Source organism: Xyrauchen texanus, chromosome 6, assembly GCF_025860055.1.
Source record: "Xyrauchen texanus isolate HMW12.3.18 chromosome 6, RBS_HiC_50CHRs, whole genome shotgun sequence".
In the NCBI taxonomy this organism is placed as follows: Eukaryota; Metazoa; Chordata; class Actinopteri; order Cypriniformes; family Catostomidae; genus Xyrauchen; species Xyrauchen texanus.
Genome location: NC_068281.1, coordinates 46,271,946 through 46,297,367, shown reverse-complemented (window position 1 = coordinate 46,297,367; position 25,422 = coordinate 46,271,946). Strand labels below are relative to the sequence as shown.

Genomic DNA, 25,422 nt, shown 5'->3' with positions numbered 1-25,422 from the left:
AAAATGCTTAATTCATATGGATTAGTTTTACGATCTTTTTATGGACGTCAAAATGGTATTTGCCTAGATGTCAATGGAGGGACAGAAAGATCTCAGATTTCATCAAAAAGATCTTCATTTGTGATCTGAAGATGAACGAAAGGCTTACGGGTTTGGAACGACATGAAGGTGAGTGATTAATGACAGAAAATTCATTTTTGGGTTAACTCTCATTAAGTTCAGTGAGATTTTTTTGCAAAAACTTTATTTTCTCGAACAACATTATGTTCTTGAATGTTAACAATTCAAATGCATAAAACAGTTTAGAAATAAAAAATTAAAAGAGAACACTTCCAATGTTAAAAGTGGATTTTGTAGTTTCAACAGTTGGTGCATAATTAATTTAAAGACAACAATGTTTGTTGTTACATCTGTTGTCTTTTCTCTGAAAATAAAAATTCCAAAAATAAGAGGAAATATTGCATCTTCTGTTTTATTACATTACACTATTGCAGATTCCAAATAATAAATGTTATTTTCAGTCCTTGGTCATGTATTTCTAGACAAATATATAGACTGTAGTTCAGTTATGTTTATAAATGAGTACAGCGTTGTTTCTCAAAATCATTGTGAAATGCAAAGATCTAAATATAATGCTGTAAATACAAATAATTTACTTCAGCAATCTAGGTTTATGTGCGTAGAGCACTCAAAATGAATACTTGGTCAATCTTAAAAAGAGTGAGTGGTAGGAAGAACTTATGATATGATCTGCATTGGTGACCAAAAGTTTAAAATGTTTAAGATTTTTAATGTTTTTAAATAGGTCTCTAATGCTCACAAAAGGTTGCATTTATTTAATAAATATTAATAATAATCAAGAACAGTGATATTGTGAAATATTGCTATGTAAAATAGCTGTTGTCTATGTAAATATATTGTCAAATGTAATTTGTACCTGTAAATATACACAAAGCTGAATTTTCAGCATCATTACTCCATTCTTGTCACATAATCCTTCAGAAATCATTCTCATATGCTGATTTGATGCTCAGAAACATTTATGATTTTTATCACGTGGACAACTGTTGTTCTGCTTAATATTTTTGTGATTCATCATAAGTTTGTGATAAATAAACCATGATACTTTTTTCAGGATTTAGTTTAAAAAACGGAAAGTTAAAAAATCTTTTGTAACATTATAAAATTATTCACTGTCACTTTTGATCAATTTAATACATTCTTACTGCATTCAAATAGTATTTTTAATGTTAAATATTAATGTCCAGTAGTGTACACAAAAATATTAAACAGTTTTCAACTTTGTTAATAATATTGAATGTTTCCTGTAAGGGCGATGAAATAAATTACATTCTAAACAATATTTAAATAGAAAACAGTTGTTTTAAATTGTAATTTAATTTATATTATTTCACAGTATTACTGTTTTAACATATTGTTTATCAAATAAATGCAGCTTAAGTGACCATAAGAAAAAACATAAAAAATCTTAAATATCCCAAAAATTTGTTCCAGAGTATGTGTGATCTATATGGGTTGAGGAATATTTTCAAGGAAATTAATAACTTGCTCCAAAAGATCAGTCCCTAAATCATCACGTCTTCCACCAAGAGGGTTGACCTGCTGCACAAGTTGTTCCATGACTCCTCCTTGAATGTTGAAGTGGTTGGCAGGAATCTCAACAGATTCTGGCCAGTTGAAAATTGTTTGAAAATCTTGGCGGGTAACTTCTTCTGAAGCTGGAGGAATGTTAACATCTGCAACTGGCTCTGCAACTGGCTCTGCAACTGGCTCTTCATCTGCTCCAAGGATTCCACGTATCCCTGTCTGGTTTCGAGTTAGCTGTGAGAGACATCCTCGAATGAAGAGCTGATGGGGAGACATGTACTGTTCAGTTCTCAGCTTGTGGTGGTTCCATTGTTGAATGAACAGTTGGAGATCCCTGTTAATTCGAGGTATATACACATAATGTAATGCCCACAGGTGCATTTCATTGGTACTGTCAATTTTACCCTCACTTTCCAAAAGCATGAATAATGCATAGTAAGTATTGGAGATGCCCTGCCAAACGTCCCGCCACAATCTCTCGATTCTTTGGTTGTGCGTGCTCCTTCCTCTCAGAGCACTTCCTCTGGTGAATCCTCGGAAGACATTCATAAATAGGCAGACTGCATTATTCTCCCCTCCATTATCACAGCGGACTCTTGAAGGTAAACCATATTGGCCAATGGCTTCTACAAAACTATGGAAAACTGTGTCACTGCGATTGTTGGAAGAAGCCTTTAAGAATACAACAAGCCTGCTGTACCCGTCAATCCCACCATGTATGACAATCCTCCACCTAACAAAAAAAAAAAGGTATGTGAGGTAAACTGAAAACTGATCAAATTACGTAACATTTATTCTGGTATTCATCTCTAAAGATCTAAAGCCAAGTATGCAGAAGGTGATGGAAATTAATACTACTGGATTTATTTGTATTTGGCAGATAACATCTTGAGTGCCATCAATAATATTGTGCATGTTACATTTCAATGAAACCAGAGTAAAAGAATCCTGATTAACAAAAAAATTATCCGTTTGTTTTAGCAGTATGCCACAGTCTACACATGGTCTTTTTACATAAAAGAAAAATAATAGAAGGACCATATACCTGATTAATTTATGATTACCATCCAAATGCCATAATGAATTTGGCCCGGCAACCTTATAGACTCTTCTGTGCAGTCTACGTGTAGTGACTCTCTGGGCTGCTCCCACTGGATTAGTCCTAATTAAACTTTGTCGGACTCTGTGCCGCTGCACCACAACACCCTGACCAGCCAGACGTGCCCAGACTGACTCTGCTCCAAGTTCATCATTTCCTCCAACTACTTCTCTGACTCTGTTATCAAGGTCAGAGTCGGACAGATCAGTGTATCTGTCTCTAAGTGAAATACGGAATTCCCTGTTGATAGAAGAGAGCAAATGTGAGACTCATGGATTCAAACCCAATATAACTTTGTTGCCCTTTACTCAAATTTTCCTCTATATGTATATTAATTTAATATTGTTTAAAATCAGTCAATCAATCAATTATTTCATTATCCTTAGGGTTTATCCCTTTCACTGTATATAGTTTATATAATAAATATTTGCTGCTCAATACTGAACACTGTTGATGTTTAAAACTTTTTCAAACTGTTTGTTGAAATAGGGGTTGTGTGGGTTTGACAATTTTAGATGAAACAATAAGGCATATGACTGTCAGAATAACGTTTTTGAGTAGTTCAGAGTCAGGCTTAGTTATCCGTGTGCTTTACTTTGGGTCATGGGAATCTATCTCTAGGGGTCAAACAACTAAAAATCAAGTCAGGAATCTTGGTGTGTCTCTAGAGTCAGACCTTAGTTTCAGTAGTCATGTCAAAGCAATTACTAAATCAGCATATTATCATCTGAAAAATATTGCAAGAATAAGATGCTTTGTTTCCAGTCAAGACCTAGAGAAACTTGTGCATGCTTTCATCACCAGCAGGGTGGATTATTGTAATGGACTCCTCACTGGCCTTCCCAAAAAGACCATAAGACAGTTGCAGCTCAAACAGAACGCTGAGCAGAACCAGAACATATGAACACATCACACCAGTCCTCAGGTCTTTACACTGGCTCCCAGTTACATTTAGGATTGATTTTAAAGTATTATTACTGGTATATAAATCACTCAATGGGCTAGGACCTCAATACATTGCAGATATGCTCACTGAATATAAACCCAACAGATCACTCAGATCATTAGGATCACATCAGCTAGAAATACCAAGGGTTAACTCTAAGCAAGGAGAGTGTGCGTGCGTGTGGGGTGTGTAGTGTGTGTGCGTGTGGGGTGTGTGGTGTGCGAGCGTGTGGGGTGTGTGGTCTGCGTTTGTGTGGGGTGTGTGGTGTGCGTGCGTGTGGGGTGTGTGGTGTGTGTGCGTGTGGGGTGTGTGGTGTGCGTGCGTATGGGGTCTGTGGTGTGCGTGCGTGTGGGGTGTGTGTGCGTGCGTATGGGGTGTGTGTGCGTGTGGGGTGTGTGTTGTGCGTGCGTACGGGGTGTGCGGTGTGTGTGCCTGTGGGGTGTGTGGTGTGCGTGCCTGTGGGGTGTGTGGTGTGCGTGCGTGTGGGGTGTGTGGTGTGCGTGCGTGTGGGGTGTGTGGTGTGCGTGCGTGTGGTGTGCGTGCGTGTGGGGGGTGTGGTATGCGTGCGTGTGGGGGGTGTGGTGTGCGTGCGTGTGGGGGGTGTGGTGTGTGTGGTGTGCGTGCGTGTGGGGTGTGTGGTGTGCGTGCGTGTGGGGTGTGTGGTGTGCGTGCGTGTGGGGTGTGTGCGTGTGGGGTGTGTGGTGTGCGTGCGTGTGGGGTGTGCGTGCGTGTGGGGTGTGCGTGCGTGTGGGGTGTGTGGTGTGGTGTGCGTATGGTGTGCGTGTGGTGCGCGTGTGTGTGGTGTGCATGGGGTGTGTGGTGTGGGTGCTGTGTGTGGTGCGCGTGTGTGTGGTGTGCATGGGGTGTGTGGTGTGGGTGCTGTGTGTGGTGTGCGTGTGTGTGGTGTGTGTAGTGTGGTGTGCGTGCGTGTGGGGTGTGTGGTGTGCGTGCGTGTGGGGTGTGTGGTGTGCGTGCGTGTGGTGTGCATGGGGTGTGTGGTGTGTGTAGTGTGGTGTGCGTGTGTGTGGTGTGCATGGTGTGTGTGGTGTGCGTGTGTGTGGTGTGCATGGGGTGTGTGGTGTGTGTAGTGTGGTGTGCGTGTGTGTGGTGTGCATGGGGTGTGTGGTGTGCGTGTGTGTGGTGTGCATGGGGTGTGTGGTGTGTGTAGTGTGGTGTGCGTGTGTGTGGTGTGTGTAGTGTGGTGTGCGGGTGTGTGATGTGCATGTGTGGGGGGTGTGTGTTGTGTGTGTGAGTGGAAAGTTATGTAGAATTAGTTAGCTAGCTAGTTTGTGTCTGTGCGTGCGTGCGTGCGTGCGTGTGTGTGTGTGTGTAAAATTAGGTAGAAAGTTAGGTAGCAGCAGAAAGTAAGGTAGAACAGTTAGCCTATGTGTATTAGCATGTAGATACAATGGGTTATCCGACCAGTCACTATTGTTGCCGGTGACATGTTTGTGAGTTCTATGACCACATTAAACAAAGTTGAGTAATTGCAAATGCATATATCAATACTAGACATCTTAAACATGATGTGCACCAAAAATCTATGTCCTATCTTTAGGACTTTACTAATCTTTTCTTTGGGAGCTTTCTTGCTGCCATCCTCTTCTCTTGGCGCAAACAGAAATAAACAGCTCTGGTCATGTGACAATTTACAGTAAACATGCGACACACTGCACATATTTCATTGAGACCCTTTATTATTTCAATATCTGCTGGAAATGCATTGATAGATCATTCAGTAAAAAAAAATTAAGGTTTCTATTGTGACCGGTGGGATTAAATGGGTTAACACATTTTGGAACATACCGTGCTGCTGAATCGATGTTTCCAAATGATCCAGAAACTCAGATACCTGGTCCAGCATGTCATTTGCCGTTTCAGGATCCAGAAATCTCCCTCGTGACCATACCACACTTCTGGCCATCGTCTGCATTCTGTAAAAGGGAAAATATATATTATAATATAATTAAAAAAAACGTCTATGTTGTTCTACTTCAGTGGTGGCTGACTAACACTGTCATTAACAACTGCAAGCCTAGATCTTACAATTAATTCAAAATAAATGCAAAGAAACAGATTGCCATATTAAATTTGTATTCATAGGGAAAAAAATTCTGTCAGAACAGATCATAAAACAAAGTGCTTAGGAAAAGTGCAAAGTGCTTAGGACTATATTGTATAATGTAACAAAGTTACATATAATTTAATTCATAATTCATTACATACGTTTAATAGCTAGCTACCCATTAAACATCCGCTGGTATTGAAAGACAGGACAATTCTCCATACCATGTAATGATTTCAAGTTGCATTAAGTCAGCCATCTTTCTTATAAATGTAATGCCTTTTGGACATACCGTAATATTACAAGATTCAAATCTTCATTAGTATGGTTATTAGAAGAAGCCAGCTCCACGCAGTCTGAAAAAGTTATTTGGCAGTTTGCTAAAAAATTTCTAAGAGCCATGGTTATGGTTTCAGCTGCTTACTTTGTACCTGATCGCGTTTCATACTGAGAAAGAACGTAGGACAAAGGGCATGACAAATCATGACATAAGGCTGACATCACACACTACGTACCAATGCATTATCCCTCATGAACAATTATAACGTCTGATGTTTGCATACGTGTACCATTACGACATCATTCATTAATAAACATGACTTCTGATGTTTGTATACGTACATACCAATCAGAGACATACGTACCATATGCAAATATAGTCTCAAATACAGCAATTCCATTGGCTACTGTGCTCTTTGACGCGTTAACGCGAACAAACAGCGCGTGTTGACGCGGTCAAATTTCACGCGTTTCGTAAATAGACTATTGGCCCCGTTCGCGTTCCATAATAACATGATATGTTTACCTGTTGCTGAGCCCCGCCTTGATGCAGTGATTGACAGGGCGGGAGGGGGCGGGGAGAGGGCGGGAGGGGGCGGGGCGTGATCGGCTCGGAATGCATTTTCAATGTGCACATTGAATTTTGCTACATTCATTGCGGGACATTTAATGAAAAAGCAATCGCAAGTGTCTTGACTGTGAGTGTAAATGCAATTAAGAAAAATAACATTTGAATGATCATTTTGCCACAGTTTTTGCTTGAACATGTTACACATATCTAATCATTTCTGTAATACATTTTCATTTTAATTTTGCAACTTATAAAGCGTTTCAATAATGCATATTAAAACGAGTGTATGAAATGGCAAATGTAAATTATGTAATTTCATTTTCATTTTGCACCAAACGTTGCTAGAATGGTAATGTAAAATGTAAATTTAAATACAGAATGCATTGCCATTTTACATATTGCATTGTCATTTTGCATATTAAATGTCAAATTGAATATTGCTACCCATATGCTTCCATATGGAGCAATGTCATCAATGACAATGCCATCAATAGGTCACCATGACCCTTCCCATCCTGCTGTAATACCACATAACTGGTTCCAAAACTGAAATGTAATACCTGGATGATGGGCTATCAACAGTCACTTGAAACAATAACGATAGTTCTGCATTATTTTCTTGTTGCTATAACTGTAACATCTGGGCTTTTCTTACCTCACCAAACTAAATATTTAGCTTTAACTCTTGATGGAACCGTGATCTAGAGTACCGAATTCTCTCCGGACCCTTTTTACTGGTGCACCGATGCGCAGAAAATAATAATAATAATTAAAAAAAAACAATAATCATTTTGAAATAAAATTAATGTATGCAATTAGATGGTAAATCACAATATTTCTGATTTAAATTCAGAAGTCTTCATTTGTTTTTTCCAATGGTCTTTTCTTTTGTGTAGCTTGTAAGCTATCTCTTAGCTGATTGGTTGCTTGTTCACCAAACTGATCGTGGATTTGGAATTTGCGTTGTGGATAAATATAAATGCTTAAAATAACATGAATTAATTGTGCTTTTACAATTAAAATAAAGTCTCTGCTGTGGTATAAGTGATATATGTAACCCAACCAATAAGCACAGGCGTAAACCTTTACTGTTGGGTTATTGTGATGTGTTGTTTTTCTCATCGGTGAATAAGGGCACGCACATTTTCGGGACTTTTAATCTTTTATTTCAAATTGAAAATTGTGTTTCGCAATTAACATATATATATATATATTTGTCATAGGTCTTTAGAGTTTAATAAATTATGTAAATACCGTTTTCTGTTTGTTTTCCTCATCGCTGCTTAGTGTGTATCAAGAGAAAGCAACAACCGATCACCGTCTGTGAGACTGAGAGTGTCAGAATAGAGTAGCACTGGATTTGTGTTTAGAAGTTAAGACTATACTTTCAGGGATCATTTCTAAAGTATTTAACTTGGTAATGTGTTTCGAAAGTGTTTTGTCTTCCAAACCACGATGAAGACTTGTGATATTTCTTCCTGAGCGTGAATCGGATGTAGAGCAATGATTTAATCATATACTCTGCGTTATTGATGAACGTTTATCATCGCTTATAGTGATGTTAAGGGAAGAAGTATGAACAGAGTGGTTTGAATATTATAAGGTTAATTAATTATATACATGATTAACTTTAACTTACCACGTCAACAATGTGGATAGATGCTGTTGTGAAGTGTTTTATGAGTATCACATGATAGAAGTTAGTTATTTATCATTAGGCACTCGCTTCTGATTGTAGATATCATGTGAAATAATAGTTCTTCAGCTGAGCTGTTTTAAATAGTAATTTGCGCTATACTAATAAACTGCCCTGTAGAAAGTTTCGTTATAAATTATAGATTGCTAATTGATGCTCAATCGATCATCTGTGAATAAAGTGATAGATCTGTTGCAATCAATTAATTCCTCTTGTCATTGAAAATAGAAACACAAATCATTAATTAGCCACTGACAAGTAAATCGTAACATTTCACTCGCCAGTGAGTGCGGAGGAAAAAGCACTTTGTCTCATTCAGCTCAGAGCCATATATCTCTATAATGCTCTGATTCAGCTGAACTCCAAACATCTCATGGAACCGCACCGCTGACGTCACAGCAGCAGTTCTCTTAAGAGTGTGTGAAGATGAATCATCCTCAAGTGCTCTGATGAGCACGCCGTCTACAGAGACTTGCGCAAAACTCCCGCGACAATATAAACAAGATATAAACGGATTCGTTTTGTGAACGCAAAGCGCTCCAGTTTCTCTTTACGGCCATGTAATGTTAAATATCCGTGTCATTGCGGGTTTATTCAGCAGTGTTATAACATGCAGTGAGACAGAGGAAATGCTCTATTTCTGTGGAGATGATCAAATGCAAGAAACACAATCTCAGAGTCTTCCTTCATGAGAAATAAGGGCTTGTGAGTTAACCAGAGAGCCATAAAATAATGTGTGAAAGTGAAGAATTTAAGGCAGAAATATTTTACTATTGTTATAATATAATTTAATATAATAGCTATACAGGTTAGCTGGGTAACAAAAGAAGCAAAAGCAAAAAAAAAATTAAAGTCCAAAGGATCAAAAGTAAATCGGACAAATAAGAGAGATATATTTTAGTTATTTAGACATATTTTGATAATTAAAATATTATTTGAATTATTTAATAATTTTATTTTACTGTCATTCATGTTTTTGAAGCCTGAAAAGGAAATCATATACCCTTATTTTATTACATGACCCAAGCTAAATGTGTGTATAAATGACTTTGTTGTGTGCATGAAGCACACATAGTGAGTTTATATTTTATTTAATCATCATATTAGTGAAACACCTAAAACAGACAATTAATCATCATAGTCCTAAAACAGTAATCACAATTATTTCACAATCGTGACCCCTAATTTACCCCTAATCGTTATTAGGTTCCTACCTTGTGAATTTTGGTACAAATGTTTATTTTACTGAGAGTTGATAAAGAATGCACAAGTTTTAGTTATTCCTGTTAGAAAAACATTTAAGTGTTACTCAAATTGCACAAATTTTACTGTAAAATTATTTTATGTTGGACTGCTAAACTCGAGGTTGCACAATGTTTTGATATTCCCACGTAAAGTGACTTGAATTTTACATTTTGTTGTTGGATTGCTAAATGTAGATTGCATTTTTGTTTTACTCGAATTGAACAAGTTCTTTCTTAAAATCACTCCAGAATAAAATTAAAGTAATGTACATTTAGCAATCCAACAACAAAATAAATGAAACAAACGTAAAGTCACTCTCAGGAGGAATATCAAAACAGTGTGCAACCTCGAGTTTAACAGTCCAACATAAAATCTCCAAAATAAAATGAATGTTGGACTGTAAAATGGAGATTACAGTTAAGACTTTTGTATTGTTGTTGCAGAATAATGCCATGCAGTGCACACTTTATTTCTTGTTCTTTGTTGTTTGTGTTTAAGAGAAGATAATTGATAAAAAAATTGAAATATTAATGAGATAAGTTTTTATATTTATTTTGGGTTAATTAATTGTTATATTAATCAAGAAATAATAATTAAAAATCTTTAGAAAAATCGGCAAATTAGTTGTTAGATTAATCGACAAAAAAAAGAATAGTTAGGTGCACCCCTAGTTTTGTCCTGCTTTTCTAAGCCTGACAGTGGAGCAAGAGGCTCTTTGCCATTGTAAGAACATTAAAATGATGTTTTATGCACTGTACAATGTTTTTGTCATACAGAATTATCAAACTGCTTTGTCACGTCTTTGACATGTCTTGTCTTTCAGCTGATGATCCAATGACACCAGAGAAACCAGTGGAAGAAACTGAGGCAATGGTCCCTCAAACAGCAAATAACAGTCTCAGTGAGAAGTTTGACCAACTCAACACTTGAGAAAAGACTTTTACCAACTCAAAGAGGAGTGAAAGACTGAAAGAGGAACTTCAGAAATCATGCTTCTCATTCTCCACAGTCAAAAACAAGGCTGCACACTTTCTGTTTCTCACTGGGCTAACTTCAGTCATCTTCAGTTGGTTAATGTCAAAAATAAAGCAAAACTGAAAGTCTCATGCTGGAAGATAATTTATTAGTTGTCCTTATGAAACTGAGATTGGGGCTCAGTAACAGAGATATAGCATATAGGTTCAAAGTGTCAAACTTTCTAAGATCCTGGCTGCCTGAACAAGCAAACATATTGAACTCTATTATTAAATGGCCATGTAAGGGTGCTGTCTTTAAAAATATGCCCAAAGGTTTCAGGTGACATTTCAAGAGATGCAGGTGTATAATTGACAGTACAGAGATATTCATAGAGAGACCTGCTAGAGCTCAAACCTGGTCCATCTACAAGCATAACAACACCGTTAAATACCTGGTGGGAATAACACCAGCAGGGACAGTTTCATTTCTGTCCACAGGCAGGGGTGGGAGTGTGTCAGATAAGCAAATAACACTTGAATCAGGATTTTTGCACCTGTTAGAGCCGAAAGATTTTCACATCATACTTTAAAATTGTACTATAATGTCATTCTAAAGTTACATCATTTACAGGAGGCATATACATTAAAATAGCTCTAGTCAGGCCACTCAACCAGAGGTAACCCTGTCAGATCGTCCATCCATAATTGAGCGTGAACGGGTTGGCCAATCTGGCTTTTACTCTTGATGGAATAGTGCTCTAGAGGAGCCCATGGCTGCTGATTGTTGGGACAAGGTTTGAGGATTCAGAGTATATGTAAAGCTTTGAAATTCGCATCACCTGGCCTTTCCAAACAATGATTGTGAACAAGCCATAGCCCTAACAAGCTAATTAAGGTCTGAGACCTTGGTAAAAGTCATCTGAGAGCTCAAATCTTTTGGGGTGTCCAAACTTTTGCATGGTGCTCCTTTCCTTTTTTTCACTCTAAAATTGTACAAAATAAAAATAATACACTAATATTGCTTAAAATGTTGAAAAGAATGTTTCATCTTTAACTTCATTCCTTTTGGAGATCAGTTCATCTTCTACTCTATTCACTATTCACAGCAGCATACATTTTGATCAGGGGTGCCCAAACTTTTGCATGCCACTGTATTTATTGAAAACAATTGAATGAATATTGCAGGACCAATGGAACAACCCTAAAATCCTGTTCTAAATGGAAATCACCAAGTAAATGTTACTTAACATTAAAACAGTCAGGACACTGGATTTAGTCTACCTGTTAATTATTTTCAACAAAGCCAAATCTATGAGAGAGAAAACAAATGTGCTTAAAACAAATGTGCTTAAAAGTTGCACATATTTCATGACATGCAGTCGTGTATCAGCCATTGATCCAATTTGACAGCTTTTCGGTAAAGTACTTTAGCCAATAACAGTCACAATGTAAAAAGCAAAAAAAAAAGTAGCTATAGGATAGGCCTGTGATGTAGCCTACAATCAACCTAATGTTTTCTAAACATAACATGCACACAGAATAAAAGATTGTTTAACCTGTTAAGTAGTCGACACCTTGTTGAAAATATCCATATTAATCAGCAGATTTAAAAAAATTGCATACCTAACTTAAAACAGTCATTTTTATAGGTTACTTACTCAAAAGCATACATTTTTGGATGAGCAAAATTAACACGTCGAAATGGTCAGTTGAAAGACGGGACTTGAGTCACCTGAGGTGGCTATCCGCACCACCGAAGAAATTTCATATCTACTTTGCTGTGTTTGCTTGTCTAGCAAGATAACATTTTCCTGCGCATGCCGTGAGTGAGAGAGGGAAGCACACGCAGCCTGAGGTGAAATTAAACTCTTTATCTGCTCCAGATATTCTCTTTTTTTAAATAATTTTAGTTTTATCAATTCTATTTAAAATATGTATGTAACACAGTTCAATGAAAAGGAGGTGGTGAGAACCAGCTAGACAATATAAATAATATATAATCATAAACTTAACCAAAAAGACAAGCACACACAGGTGTCAGACAGCTGTCCATAACACTCTCTCTGTCGCACTGCCGTCTCCGGTCAGCTTTATCCCTCTCATTTATCCCTCATCAGCCCAATTAATCGCCCTCCGCCCTGCCACATTCCTCCCTTGTTCTCTCAGGCCCCATCCCCGGGCGGATCTGAGGCAGTCCTCAGTCCCCTGGAGGACAGAAATCCCCGACATGTTTTTGGTGGACGGAAGGGGTCTCCCCTGCCCCTGGCAGTGGTTCTCCCGCTCCAGGCAGTTGGCCAGGAGCCCCTCCCTGCTTGCAGTCCTCTTGACCCTGCCACATTTTAGTGGCTGGTAGGGGTCCTGCCCAGACCACTCCAGGCAGTCGGCTAGGAGCCTCTCCTCCCCTCGCAGTCGGCGGCCATTCCTCCAATCTCAAGAAACTGGGCTCCTCCGTCCCCTGGCGGATGGCAGTGGCTGCTCGTTGGGGTGGATGGTAGTAGGGTTGCAATGGTATGAGATTTTCACTCAATAACGTCTCAGAAAATATCACGGTTTCACGATATACAGTATACACAATAATTATAATTTTAATAACTATAATTGAAACTTGAAACAATTTTGTTATGGAAGTTTGTGTAAAAAAAAGTCTCCCTTTTGAAAATAAATAAGAAAGCTAACAGAATTATAATAATAAATTGAATTATAATGAATTATGCAAAATAGCATGTAACTATAACATGTTATATAACTAAAGCATGTTAGTTTACATGTTAAATTAACTACTAAATGAAAAATGACATCAACTGTGTCAGCTTTTAAAGTAATGTCCTCAGATTATTAACATGTAACATATACTGTAGGTGCACGACAGCACAGTCAGACTGCTCCTGTCTGTACTTTTAACTCAGTGATTCTCAACTGGTTTTGCTTCAGGACAGATTTTACATTGGAAATCAAGTGGCGACCCACCATAGTAAAAATGTAACCTGTGTTTAATGTATCCTGGGTCTTCCTTTTATGTTGCATAGATATTTTTTCATGGTTTTCAAGTACAAGGACATGCATCAAGTGACATTATTTTTGTTGTTGACGTCAACAATAAAAGTGACAGGATATTTTCTCCTCCCACCCTTTTAAAAATTGAAGAGAATATTTACTATATGAGCCCATTATTATCCCATTTTTTTCCTAATTTCAAACATAATTCAAACAGAACATACATATTACACAGAAGGAAAGGCTCCTTGATACCATGGTTATGTCAGTGTAGCTAATCTTAAATAATAGTCATAACAAATTATAGTATTTATTAAAAAATTAATACTAGCTGAAACACATCTTGAAACTTTAACTACCACTGCCACGGTTAATATAAAATGAGGTATAATAAATTCTACCTTTAGATTATTTCATATGAAACTATAAAAAATTGTCAAATTAGAACACTTACTTTTACCTGTGTAAAATCTTGGAACAATTTTGTAAAGGTGATGATGTATAACTAAGAAAAGATTAGCGCATAGCACAGTGTTGCTCTTGTCCTCCTCAGTGCTGTTTGGGATGTCAGGGCTGCCTACTGTTTGAGAGATTTGACTTGACTTCTGAAATTGGTCACATCAGTTTTGAGGTCTGCGAGCCACAATATCGAGGAATCCTGGTTGTTGCACGTGCGCATCAGAGATTATCATTCGTTCTGCCTCAGCAGTCCTAAAAAAGGCTATCACTTGGGTGGCTGCCGAAATAGCTTTAATGAGATAACCATTTCATTGTTCTTTCCCTGCTGACCACGACCTAGTCCGAATAGTACTCCACCAGTTGAGAAACACTGCTTTAACTCTCTCACACACACACACACACACATTTATATCAGACCCCCTCGCCTTGCTTCTCTCTGACATTTTCTCAGCTGCATGTGTTGGGCAGGTTAAAGAATCTGACATTCTCCATGGTCTACCGTGAAACCTCTGCAACCCTTGATGGTAGTGGCGAGGACTCTACGGCACTACCCTCCTCCTTCCCGGGTTTCACTGGTATTGAAACCCAGGAAGGAGGACTCTACGGCACTACCCTCCTCCTTCCCGGGTTTCAATACCAGTGTATCGCACTTCAATAGAAAGGAGGAGGCAAGAACCGGCTTGAAAATGTAAATCATATATAATCATAAACTTAACCAAAAAGACAAACAACACACAAATGTGTCAGACAGCTGTATGGAACACCCTCTGTCGCACTGCCGTCTTCGGTCAGCTTTATCGCTCTCAGGCTTAATCAGCCTAATTAGGGGTCCGGGTGTTACTTTTTTACCTGACTACTACCTCAATAACTGCTATGTGCATAGAACACTATCTCATAGTATGTTATTTACATTTGGCATTTTTAGAAACTGTCATCTTTTGCACTACTGTGTACTGGTCGGCGCCGCACAGTCTCTCACTGTGCCTATTGTCCTGTTCATTGTTAGTAATTAATTGTACTGTCCCGTACTTTTAGCACACGTTTGCACGTGCACTTTATATAGGTATGTTATTTAGTCTGTGTAGTCTCATGTGGTTCTGTGTTTGTACTATGTTGATTTATGTAGCACCATGGTCCTGGAGGAACGTTGTCTCATTTCACTGTGTACTGTACTAACTGTATATGGTTGATCGACAATAAAAACCACTTGACTTGGTGTGCAGAATCACGACCCAGCCGCACCCTCCGCCCTGCCACAGTGTAACATTAATATGACAGTAATTTAAGTACAGCCTCTTTAAAAATATAAAGCCAAATGTAAATGTGTAAAAATTATGATCAGTTTAATGGGGGGGAATATTAACCGACTATTCATTCCAGTGTCAACTAGAAGAATGAGAACCATTTGTCGATTGTATTAAAAGAGCACCAAATTCTACTAGGTACACCTAAATACAGTTTTTCTTGGTTGTTGGCAGATAGGATGTTCAAGCTTCTTGGAGAATTTGCCACAGTTCTTCTATCTATTTAGACTGTATCAATTTCTTCTGTCTCTTTATGTAATCTCAGACTGACACGATGTTCAGTTGGTGGCTTTGTGTGGGCCATGAAATCTGTTACAGGGCTTCCTGTTCATCTATTCTAATCTATCTATTTGCAAAAGTAATGTAGTAATTTTTTAGGGAGTCTATATTTCCTATTGACAAACGAAAGCTGAAGATATAAATAACCATCTGAAGACAAAGACTTTTGCACAGTACTGTATTTAATTACTATTATACTATTTCTAGCTAGAAATGGAATCAAAAGTTGGAAAAAGTGAATAAAACTTACTTTTCATGAGTGAAACTGTTAATATTTTTGATTTGTTGAGTGAATGGGCACTTAAGAGTACTTGAGTAAATGTGATTCCTTTTGTAGGCTAACATTTTTTTATTTTTATACCATGGTCTGGGTGAATACTCGATTCTGATTGGCTGCAGGGTGTCCGTTAAAAAGTGATAGAGGACACCTAGTAAAGTAGTTCTGGTGAAACTGCCTGTTTACCATTCGAAATTAATAAATAAATGCGCTGCCTACAACAGCTGTGAGTAACCATAGCAACAGGCAGTCAAAGTATCCGTTAACAATTTGTTCTGTCAAAACAAACATCTAACGTTAGTTAGATATTACATAGCCTACTAATAAAACAATGAGCGACTTCGTTATTTCTTTTAACATTTATGGAGACTATGACAACTTTGACGACTGGGATGCTGCTGAAGAAAGAAAAAATGTAAATAAAACGGAGAAACGACACAAAGAGATAACACCGGGAGAATTGAATCAAATAGAAGACGAAAAAGATGAGATCAACAAGAAAAAAAATATGAAATGGGCAGTAAATATACTCAGAGACTTTATTGTTCAAAAAGAAATGGACTCCAGCTTTGAAAATTACACCGCTGCTGCTCTGAATGAGACCCTGCGGGAGTTTTACGCAGCTGTCCAGACAACCAAGGCAGGAGGAGAGTACAGCGTTTCAAGCCTAAGGAGCCTGAGAGCCGGTATCAACCGCCATATAAGGGAATTCAATATTATAACTGACACTGAATATGTATAACTCTCCGATGCTGGACTGGAGAGCCGTCAAATAATGTCGGTGACAGGCCATCGATGCGAGAGCAGTCTGCGGGCTTACTGGGCTCCGTCAGTCCGTGAGAGACGAAGCTGGAGCAACGTACTGTCTGCATCAAGTGCCCATCATACCCAGCTTTTGTGGATCCTCCTTCAAAGGCCCCTATGTCTGACTGGCCGACTTTTTCAAATTGCACTATAAATGGAAACATTAATTGTAAATAAAAAGCTAGCATGTAAGCAAATGACCCTCTCTTTGATCTGATTAATTTATTACCCTCTATAAGCGCAAATCGCTGGAGCGCAGAACTAATTGTTTTTTTTTTTTTTGTTTGATTAATTGTTTTATGTGTAATAAAAAATAACTATGCCTACCTTTGTGTTTCATGAAAAAAAAATGCATTTTTGAACCTGAAGGGTTCTACAAGCTGAGCGGACTATAAATATCTCCGGTTGCTAAATAAACCGTCAGGCAAGTTATTATTTGTAAAAACTAGATTTAGCCTAATTAAAATATAAACTAATGTTTTAAAAATGTTTTATTTGGCAAGTGACCATGGTATAAGCGGGTTAATGCCCTCCGAGGTGTCCATTGTCAGGTTTTAATGGCCTTCGGCGGAGGCAACAGTCCTCCGCTGCGCGTCGGCAGGTGGTGTGCCGAAATTTGAGTCCCTGCCAGAATCGGAGTGCCCCTCGCGTGCACGCGCATTACGTCAGTTGACGAGACAGCGGTACAGCGAGTTTAAAACACTTCCGTCTAAAAAGCGTTTATAATCAATATTTTTCACACAATTAACCAAAAGGCAACGTAGTAATTTATTATTTAAATGCATGAAAATGTGAATTAAAAACCATTATGTAAATTAATTTTGATGAAGTAACAACGAAAGCTGAAACTAAGCAGAGGCTTCGACAGTGCAAGCATTACACCATATGTTGCTAGCGTTGCAGTTGTGAATAATCTGTTTGTGTAATGTGCATTGATATATTTGTATTATATCAAATGTGTACATTATGCAAAAAAGTGTAATATGTATATGATGTGTAAGAGGACTGCACATTGGTGGAACAAGCATTCAAGGAATTTCAATTTCACAGATAAAACAATGTAAAATTGAACTGCACTGACATGCTATTCATGTAGATTATGGTGTTATTCTAGTAATTTTATATGTAATATTGACTATATGAACTCTTATCATTGGACCTAAATATGAACATCATACAAATGTATATTAATTAATCTGTATCATTATGTTTTACACCATAATAAACATACTAAAGTACATTGATGAAATGTGTGTATATACAACAAGACCGTAAATAAGAGAATAAGTAATATAAAATAGTAAGTTAAATACTATTTATTTAGTAAAATAGTAAGGCACACAGACAAATCTGACAATTGAAGTGAATATATGAGGGTAAGTTAAATAAGTGAGCCAGTATGTTTGTGGATAGCATACTCACATTTTCACCAAAGGGGAAAGGTAGATACTAAAATTGCTAAAGGATTTAAAGATTTTACTTTGTAATATATTAAAATGTTTATTCCCACAGTGCAAGTATTTATTTGCTCAAGTACTGCAACAAGCTAATTTTTGCTAATTTTTTGTATAAAGATTAATATGATCTGTAATAATATCCTTTGGCTATAGCATATCAATTGTAATATCCGTTATCCATAACAACATGGGTTTACCTGTGGGCAGAATCATTTCAACAATCTCATCTGAAAACTTGCTAAAATTATATTGCACTCCCTCAACACAGCATTTTGAGGTCACATCACATTTATGCTGGTGACATATCTTCCTATGAAGGCTGTGTCCTCAAAAGCAGTTAGACTGTAGATTTTTAATAAAATGGGTTTACCAGGGGGGATTATAATTTTGGCAATGTTATATTACACCTGCCGAAATTGTAGTGCCCTCCCAATCTCAGGATTAAAATGTCACAGAGACATCACATTTACACTGGGGACATATCTTCCTATGGCTACTGTGTTCTCAAAACAATTTGACTGAGACATTAATAAAATGGGTTTACCAGGGGGATTATCATTTTGGCAATGATATTTTTACACCTGCCAAAATTGGAGTGCCCTCCCAATCTCAGGATTAACAGTTCACAGAGACATCACATTTACACTGGGGACATATCTTCCTATGGAGGCTGAGTCCACAAAACCATTTGACTGTAATTTTAATAAAAAAGTTTTAACAGGGGGATTATCATTTTGTCAATGCTAATATTACACCTGCCGAAATTGGCGTGCCCTCCCAATCTCAGGATTACAATGTCACAGAGACATCACATTTTTACTGGTAACATATCTTCCTATGGAGGCTGTGTCCACAAAACCATTTGAATGTAGTTTTACTAAAATGGGTTTAACAGGGGGGATTATCATTTTGGCAATCTTATCATTACACCCACCGAAATTGGAGTGCCCTCTTAATCTTAGGATTACAATGTCACAGAGACATCACATTTTTACTGGTAGCATATCTCCCTATGGAGGCTCTGTCCTCAATACCATTTGACTGTAGTTTTTATTAAATGGGTTTAGCAGGGGGAGTTATCATTTTGGCAATGCTATTATTACACCTGCTGAAATTGGAGTGCCCTCTTAATCTCAGGATTACAATGTCACAGAGACATCACATTTTTACTGGTAGCATATCTCCCTATGGAGGCTTTGTCCTCAATACCATTTGACTGTAGTTTTTATTAAATGGGTTTAGCAGGGGGGGGTTATCATTTTTGCAATGCTATTATTACACCTGCCGAAATTGGAGTGCCCTCTTAATCTTAGGATTACAATGTCACAGAGACATCACATTTACACTGGTAACATATCTTCCTATGGAGGCTGTGTCCTCAAAACCATTTGACTGTAGCTTTATTAAAATGAGCTTACCAAGGGGGATTATCATTTTGGCATTGTTATTATTACACCTGCCAAAATTGGAGTGCCCTCCCAATCTCAGGATAACAATGTCACAGAGACATCTCATTTACACTGGTAACATATATTCCTATGGAGGCTGTGTCCTCAAACCCATTTGACTGTAGCTTAATTAAAATGGGTTTACCAAGGGGGATTATCATTTTGGCAATGTTATTATTACACCTGCCAAAATTGGAGTGCCCTCCCAATCTCAGGATTAAAATGTCACAGAGACATCACATTTTTACTGGTAACATATCTCCCTATGGAGGCTTTGTCCTCAAAACCATTTGACTGTAGCTTTAATAAAATGGGTTTACCTGGGGGGATTATCATTTTGGCAATCTTATCATTACACCTGCCAAAATTGGATTGCCCTCTTAATCTCAGGATTACAATGTCACAGAGACATCACATTTTCACTGGTAACATATCTCCCTATGGAGGCTTTGTCCTCAATACCATTTGACTGTAGTTTTAATTAAATGGGTTTACCAGGGGGGGGTTATCATTTTGGCAATGCTATTATTACACCTGCCAAAAATGGAGTTCCCTCCCAATCTCAAGATTAAAATGTCACAGAGACATCACATTTACATTGGGGACATATCTTCCTATGGAGTCTGTGTCCACAAAACCATTTGAATGTAGTTTTACTAAAATGGGCTTAACAGGGGGGATTATCATTTTGGCAATCTTATCATTACACCCGCCGAAATTGGAGTGCCCTCTTAATTTTAGGATTACAATGTCACAGAGACATCACATTTTTACTGGTAGCATATCTCCCTATGGAGACTTTGTCCTCAATACCATTTGACTGTAGTTTTTATTAAATGGGTTTAGCAGGGGGGGTTATCATTTTGGCAATGCTATTATTACACCTGCCGAAATTGGAGTGCCCTCCCAATCTCAGGATTAAAATGTCATAGAGACATCACATTTACACCTGGGACATATCTTTCTATGGCGGCTGTGTCCTCAAAACCATTTGACTGTAGCTTTAATAAAATAGGTTTACCTGGGGGATTATCATTTTGGCAATGCTATCATAAAACCTGCCGAAATTGGAGTGCCCTCCTAATCTCAGGATTACAATGTCACAGAGACATCACATTTTTACTGGTAACATATCTCCCTATGGTAACATATCTCCCACATGGGACATAGCTTCCTATGGAGGTTGTGTCCTTGTAAAGGTTAACAATGATAAGGAGGACACGAAAGGCGAGTTGCTCCTCTCAGGTAAGGATTTCTTATCACATTAATTCCAGCTTCACAAAACAAACTCTTCAGCTTCACAATATGAACTCTATAGCTGGAATTAGAAACAGGTGTTAGACATAATTTAGCTCAGGTGTAAGTGCCGTACTGTTGTATTACATATTTATTAAATGTTTAATTTAGGTTCCAATACAATAGTATATAAGCTGAGAAAGTTTAATAGATTGAATTTAGTATTTGAGGAACAGTCAAGGTTTCCAGCAGGAGATTTCTGCCTGTCCTGATCTCTCTATTGTAAGTTAAATTAGTCGGATTGCTGGGACTATCACCTTTTGTCTTTAAATGACTCTTGGAGCCCCTGACCCAGTCGTTGAATAGTCCGGCTGATTAGATGTTGATTACAGCACTGTTATGCTGATGAGATCAGGGCTGGGGAATTTCCTGTAACGAGTTGACTTCTGTACCTCATTTACATGCTTTGTATCAAAGTGTCTCCACCTCTATGTAAATCCCTCACCCTTGAAAGGTATAAAACTCTATCGTACTGAGTTATTGAGACAGACTTGGATGACTACAGCGATGCAACAGCGACTTCTCAATAAAGAGTAAATTCTGCTTGAAAGATATCCCAACGTCTCCTGGTCTCTGCTTCGACAACGAAGAAAAAAGTTCCCAACACCTTACAGCTTTCTCTCTCTCTGGATGGGCACTTGACCACGCCCCGGCTGCCACATACCCCCACTGCCCGACTCAGGCTGGGGGCCATCCGGCCTGCCTACCACCCCTTGACTTTTCTATAATCCACACAGAACCGTACAAACCCGTCGCTCTTCGAAACTAGAACAACGGGACTGGACCAATCACTGTGGGATTCCTCTATTACCCCATATCAAATATCGCATCCAATTCTTCCCGAACCATTTTCTTTTTGTGTTCAGGTAAGCAATAGGGACGGCTATGTACCACCTCTCCTGGCTCAGTCTCGATGTGGTGCTGGATGAGGTTTGCATGACCCGGTAGATTGGAGAACACGTCTGTAAACTCTTGTGGCAACTTGGCCACACCTGCGAGCTGATACGGTGAGAGGTGGTCTCCACAAGTGACTGGGGTGATATGAGTAGGTTATGTGTTTACCTCTGGGCCGAGCTCTGCCCTCTCCAGATCTACCATAGCCAACATCACAGGGACCGCCTCCCTCCATAATTTCAGGAGGTTGAGGTGATATATTTGACGTGCGCCCCCTCTATCGGTTCGCTTTACCTCATAATAGAGTTTCCCCACTCGTCGTGTGAACTCAAAGGGTCCTTGCCACTTGACGAGTAATTTAGAGCTTGATGTGGGGAGTAATATGAGTACCTTATCTCCCGGTGCAAATTCCCGTAGTCAAGTTCCCCTGTTATACAGTCGGCTCTGCCGATCTTGAGCTTGGAGCAAATTCTCCTGTGTTAGTTGCCCCAAGGTGTGGAGTTTTGCTCTAAGATCAAGAACGTACTGATGATGTCAAGCACCCCGCCCGTGCATCGCCCATACATCAGCTTGAACGGAGTAAAGCCGGTAGAGGCTTGCGGGACCTCTCGTACTGCCAATAACAGGGGTTGAACCATTTATCCCAATTTCTAGCATCCTCGTCCAGGAACTTACGAATCATATTTTTGAGGGTTTTTATTAAATCGTTCCACCAGGCCATCTGTCTGTGGATGGTAAACGCTGGTGCAAATCAATTTAATACCTAATAGTTCATAGAGCTTGTGTAGTGTTTGTGACATAAAGTTGTGCCCTGATCGGTGAGAATTTCTTTCGGAATCCCCACCCGGGAGATTATTTTGAAGAGTGCCTCCGCATCACTACGTGCTGATATGTTGCTCAGAGGCACTGCTTCCGGATATCATGTTGCATAGTCCACTAGGACTAATACAAAGTGATGTCTGCGTGCTGTCTGCTCTTATGGCCCGACAAGGTCCAAAACCAGCAAGTCCCAAACCAGGCAGTGATGCAGATGCTCAGGATGCTCTCAATAGTCCCTCAATAGAATGTAGTGAGGATGGGGGGTGGGAGATGTGCTTTCCTCAGCCTTCGAAGAAAGTAGAGATGCTACTGGCTTTCTTGGCAATAGAGCTGGTGTTGAGGGACCAGGTGATGTTCTCCGCCAGGTGAACACCAAGGAATTTGGTGCTCTTGACAATCTCCACAGAGGAGCCGTCAATGTTCAGCGGAGAGCGGTCACTCTGTGCTCTCCTAAAGTCAACATCCATCTCTTTTGTTTTGTCCACATTCAGAGACAGGTTGTTGGCTCTACACCAGTCCGTTAGGTGCTGCACCTCCTCTCTGTATGCTGACTAGGCATTCTTGTTGATGAGACCCACCACGGTCATGTCATCGTCAAACTTAATGATGTGGTTCGAGCTGTGCATTGCTGCACAGTCGTGAGTCAGCAGAGTGAACAGCAGTGGACTGAGTACACAGCCCTGGGGGGGCCCCAGTGCTGGGTGTGGTGGTGATGGAGATGCTGTTCCCGATCCGGACTGACTGAGGTCTCCCAGTCAGGAAGTCCAGGATCCAGTTGCAGAGGGAAGTGTCCAGGCCCAGCAGGTTCAGATTTCCAATCAGGTGTTAAGGAATGATTGTGTTGAATGCTGAGCTGAAGTCTATGAACAGCATTCAAACATATGAGTCATTTTTATCTAGGTGGGTGAGGGCCAGATGGAGGGTGGTGGCGATGGCGTCATCTGTTGAACGGTTGGGACAATACGCAAACTGCAGTGGGTCTAGTGAGGGGGGCAGCTGTGTCTTAATATGCCTCATGACGAGCCTCTTGAAGCATTTCATGATGATGGGTGTGAGTGCGACGGGACGGTAGTCGTTGAGGCAGGACACTGAAGACTTTTTTGGCATGGGGATGATGGTGGTGGCCTTGAAGCACATTGGAATCTTCTGAGCACCCTGTCAGGAATGTTCTCTGGTCCAGCAGCCTTCCGTGGGTTGACTCTACATATAGTTTTCCTCACATCAGCCATATAAAGACAGAGCATCTGGTCGTTGGGAGGAGGGGTGGTCTTCCTTGCCACCACGTCGTTCTGTGCTTCAAACCTAGCATAGAAGTCATTCAGCGCATCTGGAAGGGAGGCATTTTTGTCACAGGCAACTGATGTTGTCCTGTAGTTGGTGATGGCCTGGATGCCCTTCCACATGCACCGCGTGTCGCCACTGTCCTGGAAGTAACTGTGGATTCTCTGAGTGTGTGCGCGCTTTGCCTCTCTGATGGCCCAGGAGAGTATGGCCCTCGCTGTTCTTAGGGCAGCCTTGTTGCCTGCTCTGAAGGCGAAGTCTCGGGTTCCTCAGCAGCGCACGCACCTCCACAGTCATCCACGGCTTCTGGTTGGAGTGTGTTGTGATGGTCTTGGAGAAGGTGTCATCATCAATGCACTTGCTGATGTAGCTGGTCACTGATGCTGTGTATTCCTCCAAGTTGATAGAGTCGCCATATGTTGCAGCCTCCCTGAACATGTGCCAGTCAGTACAATCAAAACAGTCCTGAAGAGCAGAGATGGCTCCTGCTGGCCAGGTTTTCATCTGCTTCTGGAGCGGTTTTGTGCATCTGACGAGCAGTCTGTATGCTGGAATTAGCATAACAGAGATGTGGTCTGAGTAGCCAAGGTGGGGGCGGGGCTCTGCCCGGTACGCGCCTGGGATGTTTGTGTAAACAAGATCAAGAGTGTTCGCCCCTCTCGTTGCAAAGTCCACATACTGATGGAATTTAGGGAGCACTGTCTTGGTTGAAATCTCCGGCGACAATATACATTCCGTCAGTGTGAGCATTCTGCAGTTCACTACTAGCCCCATACAGTTCACCGAGCGCTTCCTTAGTGTTAGCGCTGGGGGGGATGTAAACGCCAGTTATAATAACAGTGGTGAATTCTCATATGAAACTATAAAAAATTGTCAAATTAGAACACTTACTTTTACTCGTGTAAAATCTTGGAACAATTTTGTAAAGGTGATGATGTATAACTAAGAAAAGATTAGCGCATAGCACAGTGTTGCTCTTGTCCTCCTCAGTGCTGTTTGGGATGTCAGGGCTGCCTACTGTTTGAGAGATTTGACTTGACTTCTGAAATTGGTCACATCAGTTTTGAGGTCTGCGAGCCACAATATCGAGGCATCCCGGTTGTTGCACGTGCGCATCAGAGATTATCATTCGTTCTGCCTCAGCAGTCCTAAAAAGGCTATCACTTGGGTGGCTGCCGAAATAGCTTTAATGAGATAACCATTTCATTGTTCTTTCCCTGCTGACCACGACCTAGTCCGAATAGTACTCCACCAGTTGAGAAACACTGCTTTAACTCTCTCACACACACACACACACACATTTATATCAGACCCCCTCGCCTTGCTTCTCTCTGACATTTTCTCAGCTGCATGTGTTGGGCAGGTTAAAGAATCTGACATTCTCCATGGTCTACCGTGAAACCTCTGCAACCCTTGATGGTAGTGGCGAGGACTCTACGGCACTACCCTCCTCCTTCCCGGGTTTCACTGGTATTGAAACCCGGGAAGGAGGACTCTACGGCACTACCCTCCTCCTTCCCGGGTTTCAATACCAGTGTATCGCACTTCAATAGAAAGGAGGAGGCAAGAACCGGCTTGAAAATGTAAATCATATATAATCATAAACTTAACCAAAAAGACAAACAACACACAAATGTGTCAGACA

General features: G+C 39.7%; 2 protein-coding genes and 1 non-coding gene across 3 annotated transcripts in view; 2 read left to right on the top strand and 1 right to left on the bottom strand.

Annotated features, from left to right (window-relative positions):
• The window catches only part of LOC127644572 (gastrula zinc finger protein XlCGF7.1-like), a 224,837-nt gene that overhangs the window by 183,388 nt on the left and 16,027 nt on the right, over positions 1 to 25,422 (top strand). The window lies entirely within an intron of this gene.
• LOC127644575 (uncharacterized) lies at positions 143 to 2,942 on the bottom strand. Its single transcript, XM_052127808.1, has 2 exons — positions 2,654 to 2,942; positions 143 to 2,341 (listed from the first exon to the last, which is right to left on the bottom strand). The coding sequence occupies exon 2, from the start codon at positions 2,155 to 2,157 to the stop codon at positions 1,528 to 1,530; it is 630 nt and encodes a 209-aa protein (XP_051983768.1). The 5' UTR covers positions 2,158 to 2,341; positions 2,654 to 2,942; the 3' UTR covers positions 143 to 1,527.
• LOC127645900 (small nucleolar RNA U3) lies at positions 7,944 to 8,157 on the top strand. The gene has a single exon (XR_007970867.1). It is a non-coding gene; the product is annotated as a small nucleolar RNA U3 (small nucleolar RNA).